The sequence below is a fragment of the Salvelinus alpinus genome, chromosome 12 (assembly GCF_045679555.1).
Source record: "Salvelinus alpinus chromosome 12, SLU_Salpinus.1, whole genome shotgun sequence".
Classification (NCBI taxonomy): Eukaryota; Metazoa; Chordata; class Actinopteri; order Salmoniformes; family Salmonidae; genus Salvelinus; species Salvelinus alpinus.
Window position 1 is genome coordinate 18502190 of NC_092097.1, and position 18716 is coordinate 18520905.

General features: G+C 43.4%; 1 protein-coding gene across 8 annotated transcripts in view; it reads left to right on the forward strand.

Annotated features, from left to right (window-relative positions):
* The window catches only part of magi1b (membrane associated guanylate kinase, WW and PDZ domain containing 1b), a 211485-nt gene that overhangs the window by 103987 nt on the left and 88782 nt on the right, over window positions 1-18716 (forward strand). For 7 of the 8 annotated variants that reach the window (XM_071335245.1, XM_071335248.1, XM_071335246.1 and 4 more), the window contains exon 2: window positions 8624-8740. In XM_071335245.1, the coding sequence (XP_071191346.1) occupies window positions 8624-8740 (117 nt within the window). Of the gene's footprint in view, window positions 1-8264; window positions 8349-8623; window positions 8741-18716 lie in introns of those variants that run through there. The other variant, XM_071335249.1, reaches the window with a different exon arrangement.

The window sequence follows — 18716 nt, forward strand, 5'->3', positions numbered from 1 at the left end:
CTCCTCCTGCTCCTTATTGCACAAAGGCGGAGGTAGCGGTCCTGCTGCTGGGTTGTTGCCCTCCTACGGCCTCCTCCACGTCTCCTGATGTACTGGCCTGTCTCCTGGTAGCGCCTCCATGCTCTGGACACTACGCTGACAGACACAGCAAACCTTCTTGCCACAGCTCGCATTGATGTGCCATCCTGGATGAGCTGCACTACCTGAGTCACTTGTGTGGGTTGTAGACTCTGTCTCATGCTACCACTAGAGTGAAAGCACCGCCAGCATTCAACAGTGACCAAAACATCAGCCAGGAAGCATAGGAACTGAGAAGTGGTCTGTGGTCACCACCTGCAGAACCACTCCTTTATTGGGGGTGTCTTGCTAATTGCCTATAATTTCCACCTGTTGTCTATTCCATTTGCACAACAGCATGTGAAATTTATTGTCAATCAGTGTTGCTTCCTAAGTGGACAGTTTGATTTCACAGAAGTGTGATTGACTTGGAGTTACATTGTGTTGTTTAAGTGTTCCCTTTATTTTTTTGAGCAGTGTATATACAGGCACCAAAAGCACATTGGGCTACTCTTGTTTCATGCACATAAATCCCCCCAAAATATTTTGGTTGGTCTTAAATATCTCTCTTAGTGCTGCATGAAATTAGCACTTTGGATCATGTTTTTAGGGACACACCTCAAATATTACCATCCCATCCATCTGAGCACTAGCGAGCTGATATAAGACGGGTGAATTGCCGAACCTGGCGTTAAGGATGGAAAATGCCAGTGCGACAGTTTTTACATGACGAAATTGCAAACTAACGTGTGTTTGACACTAGTACCGTCTTAACGCCAGCCGAAAATAGAGCCCATTATGTGTATAGTGCAAAGTGAGTGTTAATGTGCATATTTGTTAGGCAGTGGTTTTTACTGTTTAGCTCACGGTGCAGCCGTCACACACCACCCCTCTAGTTTCCAGCTGGTGGGCCAGCAGGAAAGGAAGTCAGCCGTGGCATTGTCCTTTCCCGGGACATAGCTGATGGTGAACCTGTATGGCTGCATGGAAAGGTGCCAGTGGGTGATGCGGGCATTGGAGTCCTTTATCCTGTCCATCCACTGCAGAGCACCGTGGTCCATCTCTAATGAGAACTTCCTGCCAAGGAGATAGTACCTGAACTAATCCAGAGACCACTTGACTGCCATGCACTCCTTCTCCACTGTCAAATACCAAGCCTCTCTCGGCAAACGCTTCCGGCTGATGTAAGCAATTGATCATGTAATTTCAGATACGTGAAGCTAGCCTGATGATATCTCTCAATATTTGCCACCGTTAATTGGATATTTGAGTGATATTAAAGGAAACTATTCCTGACAAGTGTGAGTGGTTTAGGTTAATTTTCTGTCCTTTGTGGGCGCTCTGCCTGTCAAGCATCAAAAGGGTGCATTTGTAGATGTACTGTTAGCTGATAATGTTTACTTTGCAAGCTACTGGTAGAAACGTTGTACAGTTGGCTAAACATAGTGGTAAGGAGACCTAATGTATGTTAGTTGGCTAACATTATCCCCTTTTCAACATTGTTTTTAAGAGTGTTTAATCACAATTTCTGCTGACTGACATGATTGCTAGGCTACATTGATTGATGGACAAATTGGCTAGCTAGTTAGCTAATAACAGATCATGTCAATAAGGCTAGTTGACAAGCTAACATTCAGGGGATAAACTAGATGGCTATATGCAAATATTGTTTGATTTTCTTGCATCTATAGTGGTGATGACAGAACTCTGACTGACTGCTTTACCAGGACGAGGCCGATGTCAAGCTCATTCCAAAAGCCTAATCTCTAATGAGGCAAGCTAAATGTTGTTTGCTTAGCTATCTATCTACATGCCAAATGAATAGGCTACCCTCACATATCTGAAATGATATGATCAATAACAAGCATGCAGTTACTTGCTGTATAACTCTGATGATATTAAAACAAAGCAGTTCTAACATTTATTTTACAATCCCTTGAAAACAGCATCTACTATAGTTGTCAATTTTTTTTTGCGGAGCTGTGGGTCTCCTCCCCCGAGCAGCCAAATCGAACACATTGCAATGTATTGTGACGTTTATTGATCGCGACCTATAAATTACTCTGTCATGTTTGCCATTCCTCATCTGCTGATCCAAGGCCTGTGTTGTGTGCCCATGGCCTCAGTTAAACAATACGTCATTTAAACTAGAAATGAAAATCCCTCTCTCTCTCTCCATCCCAGGTCTTGGATTTAAGGTGACATTCTATGACTACATTTTCCCCAACAGAGTAAACAAATCCATCGATAATACAGCCGTGTATATCAGCAGCCATTTGTTGTGTGTTTCAGTGTAGACCAGGGATGGACAACTTTGATGGGGGTGAGGGCCACAAAACATATGAAATCACCTTGGCTGCAGTGGCTCGCGGGTCTGTGTACCCACATCCCCCGCCCCCACCCCCATTTCTACACATTTTGCCATTGGGTGTTGATAAAATGTGTGTGTGTGGGGGACAGTGTTACACTAGCTAAATCCCTTAGATCCTTATAGAATATTTGGTTATTGGGCTGTGTTCCCTTTGCCTGTCTTTTTGATTAATCACCCCTGGTGAAAAGAGGTGTGTGTGGTTATGAACAATGATATTATTATCCCTTTGTGTGTGTGGTTTCAGGTCAGCTATACAATGATTCATTTTCAGTGGAGGTAGTAGTGTGCACCTGATACTTTAGCAGAAATTCATTAGAAAAACGGTGTGTCAGGAACGCTACAGCATTCCTGATGTGGCCTGATGTGTTTGTAGTTTTCCAGTGGTCCAGCTGGGGGCAGCAGACCAGGCTCGCTATCTGTCACCACCGCAGTATGCATGCTAATCCCACTGGCGTTGCCATGGTGACGGGGCCCAGTGGTGACGCAGAGAGGCCTAATGAAGTGGAACGCAGAGGGCAGTGTTGAGCCGAGAGATGTAAGTAGAGAAACAGAGACAGGCCTAGAGGAACGGGGAGAAAGAGAGTAGTACCCTTATTTACAATGTGCTTATCACTATCTCAATAATTCAATAAGTATGGTGCATGTTTTGTCATTCAGAGTTGAGACCATATACTCAATGGCCAGTTTATTAGGTACACCCACCTAGTACCAACTCCCACCTAGTACCAACTGCCCTTGACTCCAGAACAGCCTGAATTATTCAGGGAATGGAAATGTTGCTCAATTGTTATCAAGGGACCTAACGTGTGCCAGGAATTCCCCACACCATTACATCTGTACCGTTGACAGCAGGCAGGATGGGGCCATGGACTCATGCTGCTTACGTCAAATCCTGACTTTGCCATCAGCATGACGCAACAGGAACCGGGATTCGACGGACTAGGCAATGTTTTTCCAGTCCTCATTTGTCCAGTGTTGGTGACCGCATGCCCACTGGAGCCACTTCTTGTTTTTAGCAAATAGGAGTGGAACCCGGTGTGGTATTTTGCTGCAATAGCCCATCCGTGACCAGGACTGATGAGTTGTGCGTTCCCAGTTGCCGTTCTGCACACCACTGTTGTACTGCGCTGTTATTTGCCTGTTTGTGGCCCGCCTGTAAGCTTGCACGATTCTTGCCATTCTCCTTTGACCTCTCATCAACGAGCTGTTTTTGCTCACTAGTCTGCCGCTGACAGGATGTTTTTTGTTTGTCGCACTATTCTGTGAGGCCGGACGTTTCTGAGATACTGGAACTCATACCATGCTCAAAGTCGCTTAAGTCACTTGTTTTGCACATTCTACCTTTCAATCAAACAGTAACTGAATGCCTGTTTTATATAACAGGTCACTTGTTTTTCCCATTCTAACATTCAATCAAACAGTAACTGAATGCCTGTTTTATATAACAGGTCACTTGTTTTTCCCATTCTAACATTCAATCAAACAGTAACTGAATGCCTGTTTTATATAACAGGTCACTTGTTTTTCCCATTCTAACATTCAATCGAACAGTAACTGAACGCCTGTTTTATATAACAAGCCATGCGACTCACTGTTTGTAGGAGCGAGCCATTTTCGTGAACGGGGGTGCATGTTCTGTCTGTCAGAGTGGTGAGTAACAGGCAGGCAGTTATGAGGTAAGTCAGTACCAGGAGAATGTTTATTGACTGGGAGCCCTGATGACCATGCCTTTAGCGTAGTGAGAACTCTCTCTCATTAAATAACAGTATAATTCGGTGTCCCAGCGGAGACTAACGCTGAGGGAGATTTCAGCTGCTGGTAACGAAGGCCTTGATCTAGTATCAGATTATCCCTGATCCTAACCTTAGCAAGCACGGGTGGTGAAATATATCTGATCTAGGACCAGTGGTTAGGGTCTAGGTATACATCCTCCATGTAGCCTAGCTCCATCCCACTGCTGCTCCTATAATTGATTAATGAGCCTGTCATTAACCCTGCTTCATTAGGCTATCCAGAGGACACACTTAGCAGGACAAAGTTTGAGATGAACATGCTGAAGAGTTCATTGTATAATTAGCCATTTCTGCATTCAACACTAGTACATGGTGGCTCAGCCAGACGAGACAGAGGATACTGTAGTTGTGTGTCCATACTAAAACCCTACCCACTGTTGGGGGGCTTAAGGAAATCTGCAAGGAGGACTCTGTTTGGAGGAAATATATTCACTAATGATCTGTTTGAGGGATTTAGGGGACCAACTGTTGCCTCTCACTATTACCCCTATTTCTCTCCAGTGTGGTTTGTTGGGCCTGGCAGCCTGGGACTATGGAGTTAATGAGAGGATGGTGGTGACATGCTGACCTGAAGCTGTGTTTTGTAGTGAAGAAGGTTTTGGGTTTATTGATGATATCTCAGAGATACAGCTAAATGGGCCATTATCTGGGCCAGGTTTGTTAGGGTGTGTACTATTAAGGTGTGGGACAAGGAAGCTAGAGTAGCAGCTTGATGTCAGACAGACTAACAGTAGGTTGACCTGGTCTTACATAGCATGTCAGCTGTCCAATCCCTTTGTTGTCATGCTACTGTACAGACTGTCCTGTCTTCCCATAATGTAGTGATGCCAATGGACTGTCCCTACCAGCTGAGATACATACTCTGAGAGATGCTGGCTGCCCTTGTCTTCTAGCAGCAGACAAATTATTTAGGCCGTTAGTGATTAGCTCAAGGACGTGGTGCTACCGCTCATCTCACACTGGGCTCTCTGCGGTCAATGACTCATGAAGTCAGCAGAACAAGCACTTTCTAGAGGTGTGTGTGTGTGTGTGTGTGTGTGTGTGTGTGTGTGTGTGTGTGTGTGTGCACATGTATACACACAGTATGTTGAGTATGTGAATGTACCTGTTTGTGTATGCTCCACCAAGACTCATCCTAGAGTTGGCTGCCCGGCCAAGCTGAGCAGTCGGGGGAGAAGGGACTTGGTCAGGGAGGTGACCAAGAACCCGATGGTCGGGCCTCCCGAGTGGCGCAGCGGTCTATGGCACTGTATCGTAGTGCTTGAGGCATCACTAACAGACCTGGGTTTTGTCCCAGGCTGTGTCACAACCGGCTGTGACCGGGAGTCCCATAGGGAGGCGCACAATTGGCCCAGTGTCGTCCGGGTTAGTGTCTGTTAATCCTTTGGAGCACAATTTTTGGGGGGATTTTTTTTTTTTTACCTCTAAAAAACATCTCGGTAATCAGTGACTTTTGCCTCCCAATATTGGTCGGGCTCTAATCATCAGTCAGTATCGGTCAGCTTTTAGTGATTGCTCACCACAGTGCAGCATAGGATGGATGACCTTTGGCATGCGTCTAAGGTATTGCATTCCTTTTTAATGTACAGTAGGTATGAATTAGTCAATCAAGCTTCAGTCTTAAGGCCCTGTGTCATCACAAGCATTCAGTCCTGTCTTGTTTTGAAGAATGTATTTTGTTTTTCTCTGAAGGATCTTTTCCATCAGGTTAGCCTGCGAGAGCAAGATATTCATAACTCAATGAGTTGTTATGTAATGCCTACTGGAGGTTACTGGAGGCAATGCAGAGCAGGACCGTGATTCACCAGCCAGGTCACCACTGTTAGCCCCTTGTCTTGCTGGATTTAGACTAGTACCCGCTGGATAACTGTCTGTAAGCTAGATTAAATCTGCCCCCTGTTCCACAGTGCATCCCGTACTGGATGTGAAAAATGCCATATCCCATGTCCAATACAATGCCTCTATGAAGATTCTCACTTCTCTTGTTCCCTTGGCCCTCCCCTCCTCTCCTCCATAGCCCTCTTATGTCTTCTGTTGGTTGGATCTTGGAGTGCTGATGGTGGTGCCAGCCTGCTCAGATGGGCGGGCTAGCTGCGGGTCTGTCATGGTCAGACTGCTGCTAGAACTGTCCAGTTTGTTTGTGTCTAAGACTATCCATTGGCCTGAGTAAACTGTTTTAGAGGTTAAGACACAATGATATGCCTGGATGGGAGAGGGTGGGCCAAAGCCAGACTTTACTTCCAGAGAAGGCATATGGTAGAGGGCACACACACAGCTGTAGGATGTTTTCAACAGGGGGAAATAATGTTATCATTCATGCAGGGACAAATCTCAGAGCATCAAAGCAATTGACACTTTCCAGTGGCTGGGCCCAAAAGCCAGAGGACAGAGAAGAACAGGATGAGTTTGAGGAAAGGCCATTAACTTTAACACAGTGGAGACACTGATGACGGGTATCTGTCACAGCAAGAGAGGAGATGTGTGTGAGGGAGGTTCTCTCATGACTGGATGGATGAGTGCAGCAGCCTTCATTGCAGTACACTAAGAGCAGTGTGCTAGAAGTCTGTGCTAGGCTTGCTACCTTAATCATTGTATTAGAGGCCTCTGGCTTTCTTTACCAGCAGAGTAGTACTGCACAGTGATGCGCACACACTGTTTCCATGGCAACACAATCTGGTGGTTTTAATTCACCAGCAGACTCTTTGTTGGCCCGATAAGGCCAAAAAATGGCTCAGCAGCATCCAACCATTCAAAGATTGTGGTTAGAATGTACAGTGCTGTCAAAGTATTCACACCCCTTGACTTTTTCCAACATGTTGTTGTGTTAGAGCCTGAATTTCAAACACAGATTTAACCACAAAGACCCGGGAGGTTTTCCAATGCCTCGCAAAGATTGGCACCTATTGGTAGATGGGTAAAATAAAAACAGTAATTGAAGTAGTGGTGGCTGCATAATGTTATGGGTATGCTTGTAATCATTAAGGACTGGGGAGTTTTTCAGGATAAAAAATAAATGGAATTGTGCTAAGTAAAGGCAAAATCTCAGAGGAAAACCTGGTTCAGTCTGCTTTCCACCAGACACTGGAAGATTAATTCACCTTTCAGCAGGACAATAACCTTCAACAAAAGGCCAAATTTACACTGGAGTTACTTACCAAGAAGACAGTGAATGTTCCTGAGTGGCCGAATTACAGTTTTGACTTAAATCTACTTGAAAATCTATGGCAAGACCTGAAAATGGTTGTCTAGCAATGATCAACAACCAATTTTAGAGAGCTTGAAGAATTGTTGAAAAGAATAATGGGCAAATGTTGCACAATCCAGGTGTGGAAAGATCTTAGCGACTTACCCAGAAAGACTCAAAGCTGCAATCACTGCCAAAGGTGCTTCTACAAAGTATTGACTCAGGGGTGGGAATACTTATGTAAATGAGATATTACTTTATTTAATTTTCAATAAATCTGCAAAAAATAAATCTAAAAACATGTTTTCACTTATGGGGTATTGTGTGTAGATAGGTGAGAGAGAGAAAAAGAATGAATCAATGTTGAATTCAGGCTGTAACACAACAAAATGTCGTGTAAGTCAAGGAGTATTAATACTTTCTGAAGGCACTGTATCTGTCAATCACACAGAGGGATTTACATCATACAGAAGCACAGAATCTCACACATAAAATAAAAACCATGGATCTTATTGGAGGTCAATATCCCTCTGTCCTCCTGCTTGTTCTGATGGGATTTGTCATTGAGCTCACTAAAATCATTTTGTATAGCACCATCCTATACAAAAATGCACTGTAAAAAAACCTGAGTCCATTGCAAAAGGTACTGCATGTGCTCATATCACAGCATATGTTAGTATGTTGTGTGTAAATTATCATGTGCGAACGCTCTCCCAAGGACTGTGTCGCTGTGACGTGTCAAGAGGAAACCGTTTGGCTCCTCTCTCTGACTAGCATTGTGTTAGCGGCTAACAGTTAGCCTTTCCACTGTCTGTCTGAGAGACAGATGGCCTAGCTGTGGGAGTGGTCTAAGCCACCAGGCAGCACTGAGACTACAGGACTGACTGGCTACAGCCTGGGAGAGAGGGAGCTAGCCAGGTACCCCTCCGAGTGACTATGGAAGGTGTGCAATGCAGTGTCAAACAGACGATACAAAGACAGAGAGAAAGAAACATGGATATAGAGCGAGAGAGAGATCAGTATAGTCTACTCAGTTATATTATGCTTATTCACGTCCGACTGGTTTCTATGGACGTGATGAAATGGACTGAGAGTTGTGTTCACTCGAAATACATGACAGCCGTGTTGTTTGGATTTGTTGTTACATGGCATCTATATTCCTGTGATGTGTTGTGATGTAGTTAACACACGTCTTCCTGTTTGTCTGGCTGTCTACAGGAAACAAGCTGAATAAGGACCTGAAGCACTATCTGAGCCAGCGATTCCAGAAGTCCTCTCCGGACCACGAGCTGCAGCAGACCATCCGAGACAACCTCTACCGCCACGCCGTGCCTTGTGAGTAGCACACCCTTTTATACTCCTCCTCATCGTTCTCTTCTTCCTCCTCATCTTGATGTCATTGATTTGTAGCTTTGCAAGGACTCTGTGCTGTTTGGTGAAGCTTCACACTGGACATTGGTGGTTTTGGCTAGTCATTCTCATGTTGCTCTATGTCTCTTAGTCATCTGAATGGTTGTCAGGTTTTAAGGGAGCTTCTTTCACCTCAAATATAAAAAATACTTTGATTACTATGCGAGTCGTAAGCACTGGACAACACACAGACCGCAGTAGATGGTGGTCTCCTCCCACTGACGATTGGAACCAGATTAATATGGAGCTCATGCTCTCAACCCTCGTCATTCATTAAATCAGCCAGATGTTTAGTTTTCTCAATAGTATGTGATTAGAGCAAGAAGCTCCAGCGCACCCCATGGTCGATAGGCCAGGAGGCTCTCCCGCCGCTCGATCAATAGGCAGAGTGATTAAACGCACTACGTCTTGATCAGAACCTCACGCACATCTTCACTCCTATTTTTTTCTCACAATGTACAGTATTTCATGATGTCCAAGGATTCAGACCTTTTTTCTGTAGGGCAGCTGTCCTGTATAGATTGTGTAAAGGAAATGCAGAGGTACTTTTAGGCTTCTAATGTATCATATTTCTCAGTGTCAATAATGTGGAGTTATCCCAACACCGCTATGGCATGCTGGGGCCTTTCACAGTGACGTGGGGGGACTGATAGTGCAACATTGCGATAAATCGAATCAAATTCTCTTTGTCACATGCGCCGAATACAACAGGTGAAATGCTTACTTACAAGCTCTTAACCAACAATGTAGTTTTTAAGAAAATTAGATGGAATTCCCTAGTGATTATGAGCTGGCCATGACACTCAAACAGACGGAGAGAGAGTAAAGGAACTCGATCAACTCATAGTACATAGTGAGACTAGTAGTCCTACACAGGACATATAATGTGTGATCAGATTAAAGATGTGTAGTTAGCAACAGCCATTTTGCATCTGTCATTAATGCATGGCAGGGTACTTGTGGTTTATTTGTTATATAAAGCATAGTTTATTTGTTGGGCTAGGTTACTTTAGTCCCCTTCAGCCAACCCACAATTCAGTGGGTCTACTACATTATCTGGGCCTTGAGTAGTAGAGCATGTCAACAATGTTAATTACATGCCTCTCTTTCAATGCTTTGTTATCCAAAAATGTTTCCTAATGCCCCCAGATACACCATCAAAGTCTACTCCTACAGTACCAATTTTCTCTTGGGCCCCATTGCAAAATAGGTAGAATTGCAGGAAATTAGCTTTAAAACTGCAATTATTTTTCTCAGCAAAATAAATAGAATTTCAGGAATCTAGCTTTTAAACTGTAAAACAATCTGTCTGCCCATGGCAAAATGTGTAGAATTGCAGGAAATGTGCTTTAAAACAGCAAAATGTCTCTGCGGCCAAGGAAAAACACCTACCCCACGCTAACTTTGCCACCGCTGCTGAAATAAATCCTAGGGGGAACACTGTCCGAACAGGACTTTTTCCTAAGCATTCTCATCATTGGGTATTCAATTAGTTTATTCATGACCCTCTCACGCAAATTGCTATCTGTATTCCAGGGGCTTTTTCCTCAGGACTTTATTGGAATTACCCAGTGTGCCATATGTCAGCCAGACAGGCCTGGATTGTGCTAGTCTGGTCATAATGGCCATTTTAATTACCAAAGGCCTAGCTCTTCTCTCTGACTCTGACTCTTATTGACACCCTGATAAACCGTATTATGGTTAACCAAGGAAACATATCACCATGAAGGTGTACCTAGCTAGGAACATTATTTTGATTGGTTCCCACTGGCTGTTGGTGAAATGTACATTCCTGGATAATAGATTTACATTTATTGATTTGATTAATTTATTCCAAAAAGACACATTATAGATGCGGGAAGAGGATGTGAGAAGGGCACCAAGACTGGTTATGTTTTCAGCAGTGGTTTGGTTTCTCCACTGGTCATCTCCAGGCCCTGGAGACTGGAGGTCAGTGTGTGGTGGTATAGTTGTGTCCGTGGGTCAACTCGTGTGTGTGCATGAGGAGGCTGTGATTAATGGACAGAAAGCAGCTGGAGGTGACAGATGGCCTAACCCTACTCGCTCTACTCCTGACTGGGGACATCCTTCTCAAGCCTCTCGTCTCCTCTGTTGCTCAAACCATGCAGCTCAAACTCCCCTCCCTCTCTCACACACACATACCTTCAAGACAATGCTTGACTCCACTCTATCATCATTGATGTGATCAGACAGCGTCTGTGTGTGCAGCTGCTTCTTTGGTTAACATGCTGAAGCTTTGAAAGGCTGACCAGAGTGTGGCCCCACCAGGAGGCCAGTGACCAGAGCAGGGGGGTGGGGTGACTGACAGGGGACGGGTGACAATGAGGACATGTGACCCTGACAGAGCAGAAATTTGTCTGGGGATGTCTCAAGTGTTTTGTCAATGAACCCTAGTCTGTGTAGTAGAAGTTTTCTCGGGTCCAAGAAGGCTGTGTCTAGACTTGACAGTTCATGCATCTTTAGTATTCTGATCATAGACTTCTGATCAGGGAATTCTAAACGAGTCATGCATCTACACCTACATTTAAATGTGTTCAGATTCCAGATTTCCACGCTATATTAAAATGCTAGTATGCATTCTACAAATGTGGAATAGGCTAAATATGATGAAAATAATAATAACAATAGTTAGCAAGCAACACTAAAGCAATTTCAAACAGGTTAGCATAACTCTAGCCAAACAAAAAAATCTTTGTTCTAAATATTAGCTAGCTGGCTAGCAGTTATGAGGCCAGCAAACACATTCCTCACACGCTAGGAACGTACTGTATTTCCTCCAACGTTATAATGAAAAGGTGCCTCAAAACACAAGTTTTCTGGAGACTTGTGCGAGGAGTGCTGATGACGTTGCCCACTGTATGCACTTTCGGCAGCCTGATTGTTTCCAGACTGAGGAGAAATCCGCACAATGTATCCCTGACCACCTTCTGAAGTGGTCAGCCAGATCTGAACACAACCTGTCTTTTCAATGCCATCTTTGTATTCTGATAGCATAAGCCACATGTAAGTGTCAAGTGTAGACATGACCAAAGTTTGACCCGGACCTGACTGGATCGATCTTAAAAAAAAAAAAAAGGGGACCCGAGAGCAATCATACCCAAACCCAAATGGACCCGAGTGACAAAAAAAATCATGTTTATCAGCCAAGTTGCTCATCTGGTTAACGAATAGTTCTTTGTATGCTGGCTAAGCTTTCTACATTTAATAAATGAACCTTATTAGCGTGAAATAAATATGCTACAGATTATGCAGAGCCATGATCGGGTCCACTTGGGTCTATCAGCTGTAGTTACATAGAATCGAGACCCTATAACAATCAAACATGAACTGACCCAAAACCTAGGGACAAGTTTGCAATTTGGACTCGGTTCGGGTTTTGGGTATTCTGGTTCGGGTGGACCCGTGAAGACCTCTACTGTGTAATACTGCCACAAGTTGACAGATACAGTAGGATGGAAGTCTTATTGGCTTATAGGACAGTGCTATTGGTTTAGTGTATTAGTGTTGATTGACCTGATAGGATTTAGATGGGAGAAACACTTTAGTCCTGGACAACATGCCTTTAATTAAATGATGCCATGTCCTTTGTATCCCCTCTCCTTCCCTTAGCAGAGCCAGGGTTCAGTTCAGCAGGGGTCCCTGCCTGGCCTTCTACAGATCCACACACCTATTGTTGTCCTGGATGGGAAATATCAGCTGCTACAGCATAGAAGACCAGCGTGATAACTATAGTTCCTCTTCTGTCTTTCCTCCTATCACATTGTTGACTTCTCACCTACCACACCACAGCCCGTCTCCACCTCCAAATACCACAGCCCACCATATCGCTATTTCTTTTTTTCTGTCTCCCTCTACTTCCTCTTTTTCCTCTCCAATCTTCCGGCGTCCGTCGGCTTCCCTGCGGTCGCCTAGTGCTCATTCCCGATCCCATACCTACTCTCATTCCTGACTCCCACTGCTGTAGCTGTGGCTGCTGTTCCCTCTTCTCCCCTGTTGTTTTCCACTCGTCACTGTGATCAGCTCAGCAGCAGCAGAGCTCTCCCCTCTGGGTTTGTTCCTCAGCCTGCCTGCGCTGCATAGAGAGATCAGCAGGATCCCTGCTACAGTCTGGTAGCTACCACTCTACTCTCTCTCTCGCTCCCCCACTCTTTGCATCAAGGCAAGTGGGCTGTGCTTTGTCTGCTGTTATTTTTCCATTGTTTCTTTCTCCTAGATGACAGGTGGCTGGAGAGGTGCAGTGAGCAAGCGAGCGTGTGTGTGGGGAGGTGTGTGATGTATCACCGTTCTTGAACATGGTGGATGGCTTGTATATAGGCTATAAGGATGTGGTGGGGGTGGGGTCGAGGTTGCGTTGGGGGTGGGGTTGGAGAGGGGGATGGGCAGAAGGGAAGCGGGAGGATGGAACTAAGCACACGCGCAAGCATGCTCAGCTATGTAGCTAGCACACAGGCACAGATGGGGGGCTGCTAGTAGCACGTTTTCCCTGCCTAATTTTACCCTGCAGGGTTTGTATGTAGGACCTGCTTTTCACAGGCCTCTCTGTATAGGGCTTGACATTAATGCTAGTCCGCTTGTCTGGGACGAGTAAAAAAAAAAAAAAAAAATTGTCGGACAAGCAGAATATATATATTGAAATTGTCTGAATAGACGTAAAAATATCACACAACAATCACAATATCAAACAAGGCAACAGTAAACATGTCATCCCCCACAAATAATGCTGCACCCCTCCTTGGGCCAATTGAGATATTGTGTGTGACTAACAGATTTCAGTTCATTACTATAGCTCCCACCTTGGGCCAGTCAGTGTAGTTTTGTAAATGCCAGATCTTTATGGTATGACGCATCATTCACCCAAGTTTCGTCAAAATCGTCCCCTTGCTTTGTGAAATATCGCGTGTGACTAACGTACGAACGAACAGACGATTTCATCGTGGGGGACAACAATTATTCAGATAAGAATTGGATCAAAGTGTACTCTGGATTCGATGTGTTACGCACTGTATCTGTTCTCCCAATCTGTGCAGAGCACATCAGAGTAAAATGATCATTGGTAATGTGTGTGTACAGAGAATGAGAGACATTGCAGCAGCAGGTAGCCTATAAAATGATAAACAAACAGACTAGATAGCCAAATCAAAATATACATTTGGAAAGTATTTAGACCCTAATTTTAAAATGTATTAAATTATTTATTTTACTTATCAATCTACACAAAATACCCCATAATGGCAAAGTGAAAACACGTTTTTAGAACATTTTGCAAATTGAATAAGAATTTAAAATAAGGTTCTTGGTCTCCTCCCTGACCAAGGCCCTTTTCCCCCGATTGTTCAGTTTGGAAGAGTCTTGGTGAGGAAGAGTCTTGGTGGTTCCAAACTTCTTCCATTTAAGAATGATGAAGGCCACTGTGTTCTTGGGGACCTTCAATGCTACAGACATTTTTTGGTACCCTTCCCCAGATCTGTGCCTCGACACAATCCTGTCTCGGAGTTCTACGGACAATTCCTTCCACCTCATGGCTTAGTTTTTGCTCTGACATCAATTGTCAACTGTGGGACATTATAAAGACAGGTGTGTGCCTTTCCAAATCATGTCCAATCTATTGAATTTACCACAGGTGGACTTCAATCAAGTTGCAGAAACATCTCAAGGATGATCAACAGAAACAGGATGTACCTGAGCTCAATTTTGTCTCTCATTGCAAAGGGGCTGAATACTTATGTAAAAAATATGAGCCATTACTCCTTTGCCAAGATAGTCCATCCACCTGACAGGTGTGGCATATCAAGAAGTTGATTAAACAGCATGATCATTACACAGGTGCTCCTAAGTGCTGGGGACAATAAAAAGCCACTCTAAAATGTGGAGTTTATCACACAACACAATGCCACAGATGTCTCAAGTTTTGAGGGAGCGTGCAATTGGCATGCTGACTGCAGAAATGTCCACCAGAGCTGTTGCCAGATAATTTCATGTTAATTTCTCTACCAACGTCTTTTTAGACAATTTGTCAGTACATCCAACCGGCCTTACAACCGCAGACCAGGTGTAACCATGCCAGCCAAGAACCTCCACATCCGGCTTTTTCACCTGTGGGATCATCTGGGAACCGCCACTCTGACAGCTGATGAAACTGTGGGTTTGCACAACCAAAGAATTTCTGCAATAACTGTCAGAAACCGTCTCAGTGAAGCTCATCCGCCTGCACGTCATCCTCACCTGGGTCTTGACCTGACTTCAGTTTGTCGTCATAACCGACTTCAGTGTGCAAATGCTCACCTTCGATGGCCACTGGCACGCTGGAAAAGTGTTCTCTTCACGGATGAATCCCGGTTTCAACTGTACCGTGTAGATGGCAGACATGTGGGCGAGCGGTTTGCTGATGTCAACGTTGTGAACAGAGTGCCCCATGGTGGCAGTGGGGTTATGGTATAGGCTACGGACAACACCATTGCATTTTATCGATGGCAATTTGAATCACACTAAATACTGACTGGTTTTCTGACCCATGCCCCTAGCTTTTTTTTAAAGGAATCTGTGACCAACAAATGCATATCTGTATTCCCAGTCATGTGAAATCCATAGATTAGGGCCTGATTTCCTTATATCAACTGTAACTCAGTAGAATCTTTGAAATGGTTGCATGTTGTGTTTATATTTTTGTTCAGTGTACATAGATTTATATTATTATATCGTTGTTGTTTGATGAAAACCTCGTAACTCCAACTTTAATTTTTTTTACAAGAATTTATGCTTTTGGTTCCCCTTTACGTCTGTCTCTATGAATGTTTCGCGACCCCTTGACCAATGAAATGTATTCAAAATAGCTTTTCATCAAAACTCTTCAGTTCATTGGCTCTCAAAGTTGTCCGTCAAACCCTGTATCTCCACCATGGCTCTTGAAGTGAAGCACACGGTTTCACCCTGAGGATATTTTTGCTCGGGGGTTCTTAGTGAGATGCAATCAGAGGTAAGGTGCACTTTAATTACCTTCTGTCTTTGTAATATTATATATTTCTGGAGTAAGAGAAGTATTTCTCAGATATAATTATGTTGTTCAAATTGTGTTTAGAGTGCAAATCAAATCTCCTGATTTTGGCTCCCCATATGATCTCTGCTTGTTATTGGCATAAAGTGTTTACAGATTAATCAGATGTGTGTTGCAATGGCTAACAAGCTATCACATTAGGTTGCCACTAGATAAGCTGGCTAAGCTAGCTCGCTGCAGTGTCAACCATGTAGCTAGCTAACGTTAACTAGATGAACCGGGATGTCCAGCCCAGCTTCCTCTCACTCCATTGCTCTCCTCTCACTGTGTGTGTGTGTCTAAATGTCATACTATTTTATGACAAGGCCTATAAGCGCATCTGTGGTACAGTCAGTGTATCATCTCAGTAAGCTTTTTGGACCATGACTAGAAATACATTTTTGTGTGTCTTTTTATTTACAGCTTGTAGTGGCACATCCGAGGGGGAGGAGAATGGCCAGCCAAGAAAAGAAAATCCCCTTCAAAGTGGAAAGGAGAGGTTCAGAAGGAAAGGAGAATTGAGGGTAAATCCTATCTTAGCATCAAAAAGATGATTGAGTTGACTATGGCAATGTTTGATTTATTACTTACATGGTTCTTACCTGAATACCTACCTTGATGTTTAATTCCATGCTGAAATGTGTCTGATTTGCATACTAGTAACATGATCGATAGTGACATTTTAAATTTTGATTGTTGTTTGAACACTAACCTGATCCTCCTTGATATTTCATTCTGAGTGAAAAATGAAACATCGCATTTGGTGTAAATCTTTTTAGTACGCGTTCACCATCACATGTACTTGAAATTATATTGTGAAATGCATTTTTATTAATGGCATTAAAATTGTACAATTATTACAATGTCTCGAGTACCATTTACCTTTTTATGACATTGAACACATTGATAGATATTAAGTCAACTTCAATTAAGACCGTAATTCAAACTTTACAGCCTATGGACTTTGATGTCAGTCTTCAATGGAGACTACCTGTGCTGGAGGATATCTGCAAGATGGTGCTGGCAGGCTTAAATAATGAATGAATGTCAAATCAATCACACTAAGTTGTTGTCCTATTTGTTTTCTGTCACAGTTTACCATAAAGTGTAAAAAAAAAAAAGTACCAGACTAAATGTGTAACTAGTTTTCTTACTGAATACTTTTTTAATCTTAAGGGTTACTTTTACTTGAGTAAATTACAATCTAAGTAATAGGACTTTTACTTAAGTACAGTTTATCAGTACTCTAACGGATAGCGTACAGAATGTAGCCTATTGGAATATAATCAAATAATAAGGGGCCTATTGCAACCATTGATGGCACTAGATTATCGCTAGCTTATGTCTCGCTAAACCTTCAATATGCACTAAATTCACCTGCACAACTCATCTCAATTGCAACCGTTATTAGTTACCTCATTACCGCTCCCTAAAAGATGTCGGTGTTACCTTAGTCAGAGATCTGTGTATGTAATGGCAAGATGCTTATGTCTCCGCTCTATCAATGAGAGTCATTATCCCAAAGGCAGGAAAGGAAGGTAGGTAACATGTTTAGGTCTGCATATTAAGCCCATAGAAACATATTGGGCTTATTCTGGACAGATTTTGGCGTTAGTGATCCCTCTCGCTTCGCCTCTTCCTCTCTGCCTTAGTCGTGCTTGCAACCAAAGTCTTTTAAGATATGTTCATATTGTCATAGGAACAACTTAGTCCTTTTCTAACAGACTAAGGGAGATTTATCTATTTGAAAAGCATTCCGTACAATAGAAATAAAGTATTTCCTTGTTTACCACGGCACATCTACTGTTTAAAGGCCAGGACACAGTGGTATCGCCTCCTACACTGGTTTGATTGATGGGGGCAGGGCCTAGATTTTTGTTGGATGGATGGATCTTAGGGGGAGGTAACAGGCTTTGAATGTCTTTTGAAATGTCATTACGCTGACATCATCATTAGTTTAAGTGAAAGAAAGGCATTGTCAAGAGGGATTCAATGAAGAGATGATTCCCAGGAAGTCATACATACTCCACCGGCACATACGTCCAGGCACGCATGCACTCACCCATTCATCCCCAACACACACACACTCAGAGGTTGTGTGTGGGGATGTGAAATTATCCTGCTAGTGATTCATTGTTTTCCTCTCTGGCTTCTGTGTTGAGTACCTTGGAAGCATATTTTATGTCATTTGGTGGTGCTTTATATTTGTCAAATTTCAAGTACAAGTGTTTATTAATACACATTTGTTATTTGGAAATGTGTTTTTTGCATATCCCAACTCTCCCTGAGACACCCTCGGAGAGTGAGGTCACAGCCAGGGTCTGCCGTTATCAACGGGGACCATTGGAGCAATTAAGGTTAAGTGCCTTAAAAAACAGATGGACTAACCCAAACTTCTGGCTGATCTAAAGTAAAACTGCTTCTACCTGTGTTACATCTTATTCCGAAGCACCAATCCAGCGTGGGTGCAATGATTCATGCCTGCTCCCCAAATTGGCAGCTTTCTTGTGTCTCTGTGCAACCTAGGGGTCATCTCACACACCTAAACACCTTCGCCCTATTTTCTGAAAAGTTTGCTTTTTCAGAACTGTTTGTTTTCTGACGTCCTGAAGCCTGGAGGGATACCTCGGCTGTGAAAGTGGCCGGTGAGAGAGGTGAGACAGAGGTCACACATTTAAATGTTTTCGCAATTGAAATGCTGTCTTGTTATAACGTGCATAATATAATAACAAAGATAGCCATTCAGAAGTCAAGGATGTAACCATTTCATAAATGAAGGGTTTTTCTGTAGGAAAATAACTGCCTCATTCCTGGTTATTGTTGCCATTATCAGTGCTGTGATTAGGAATG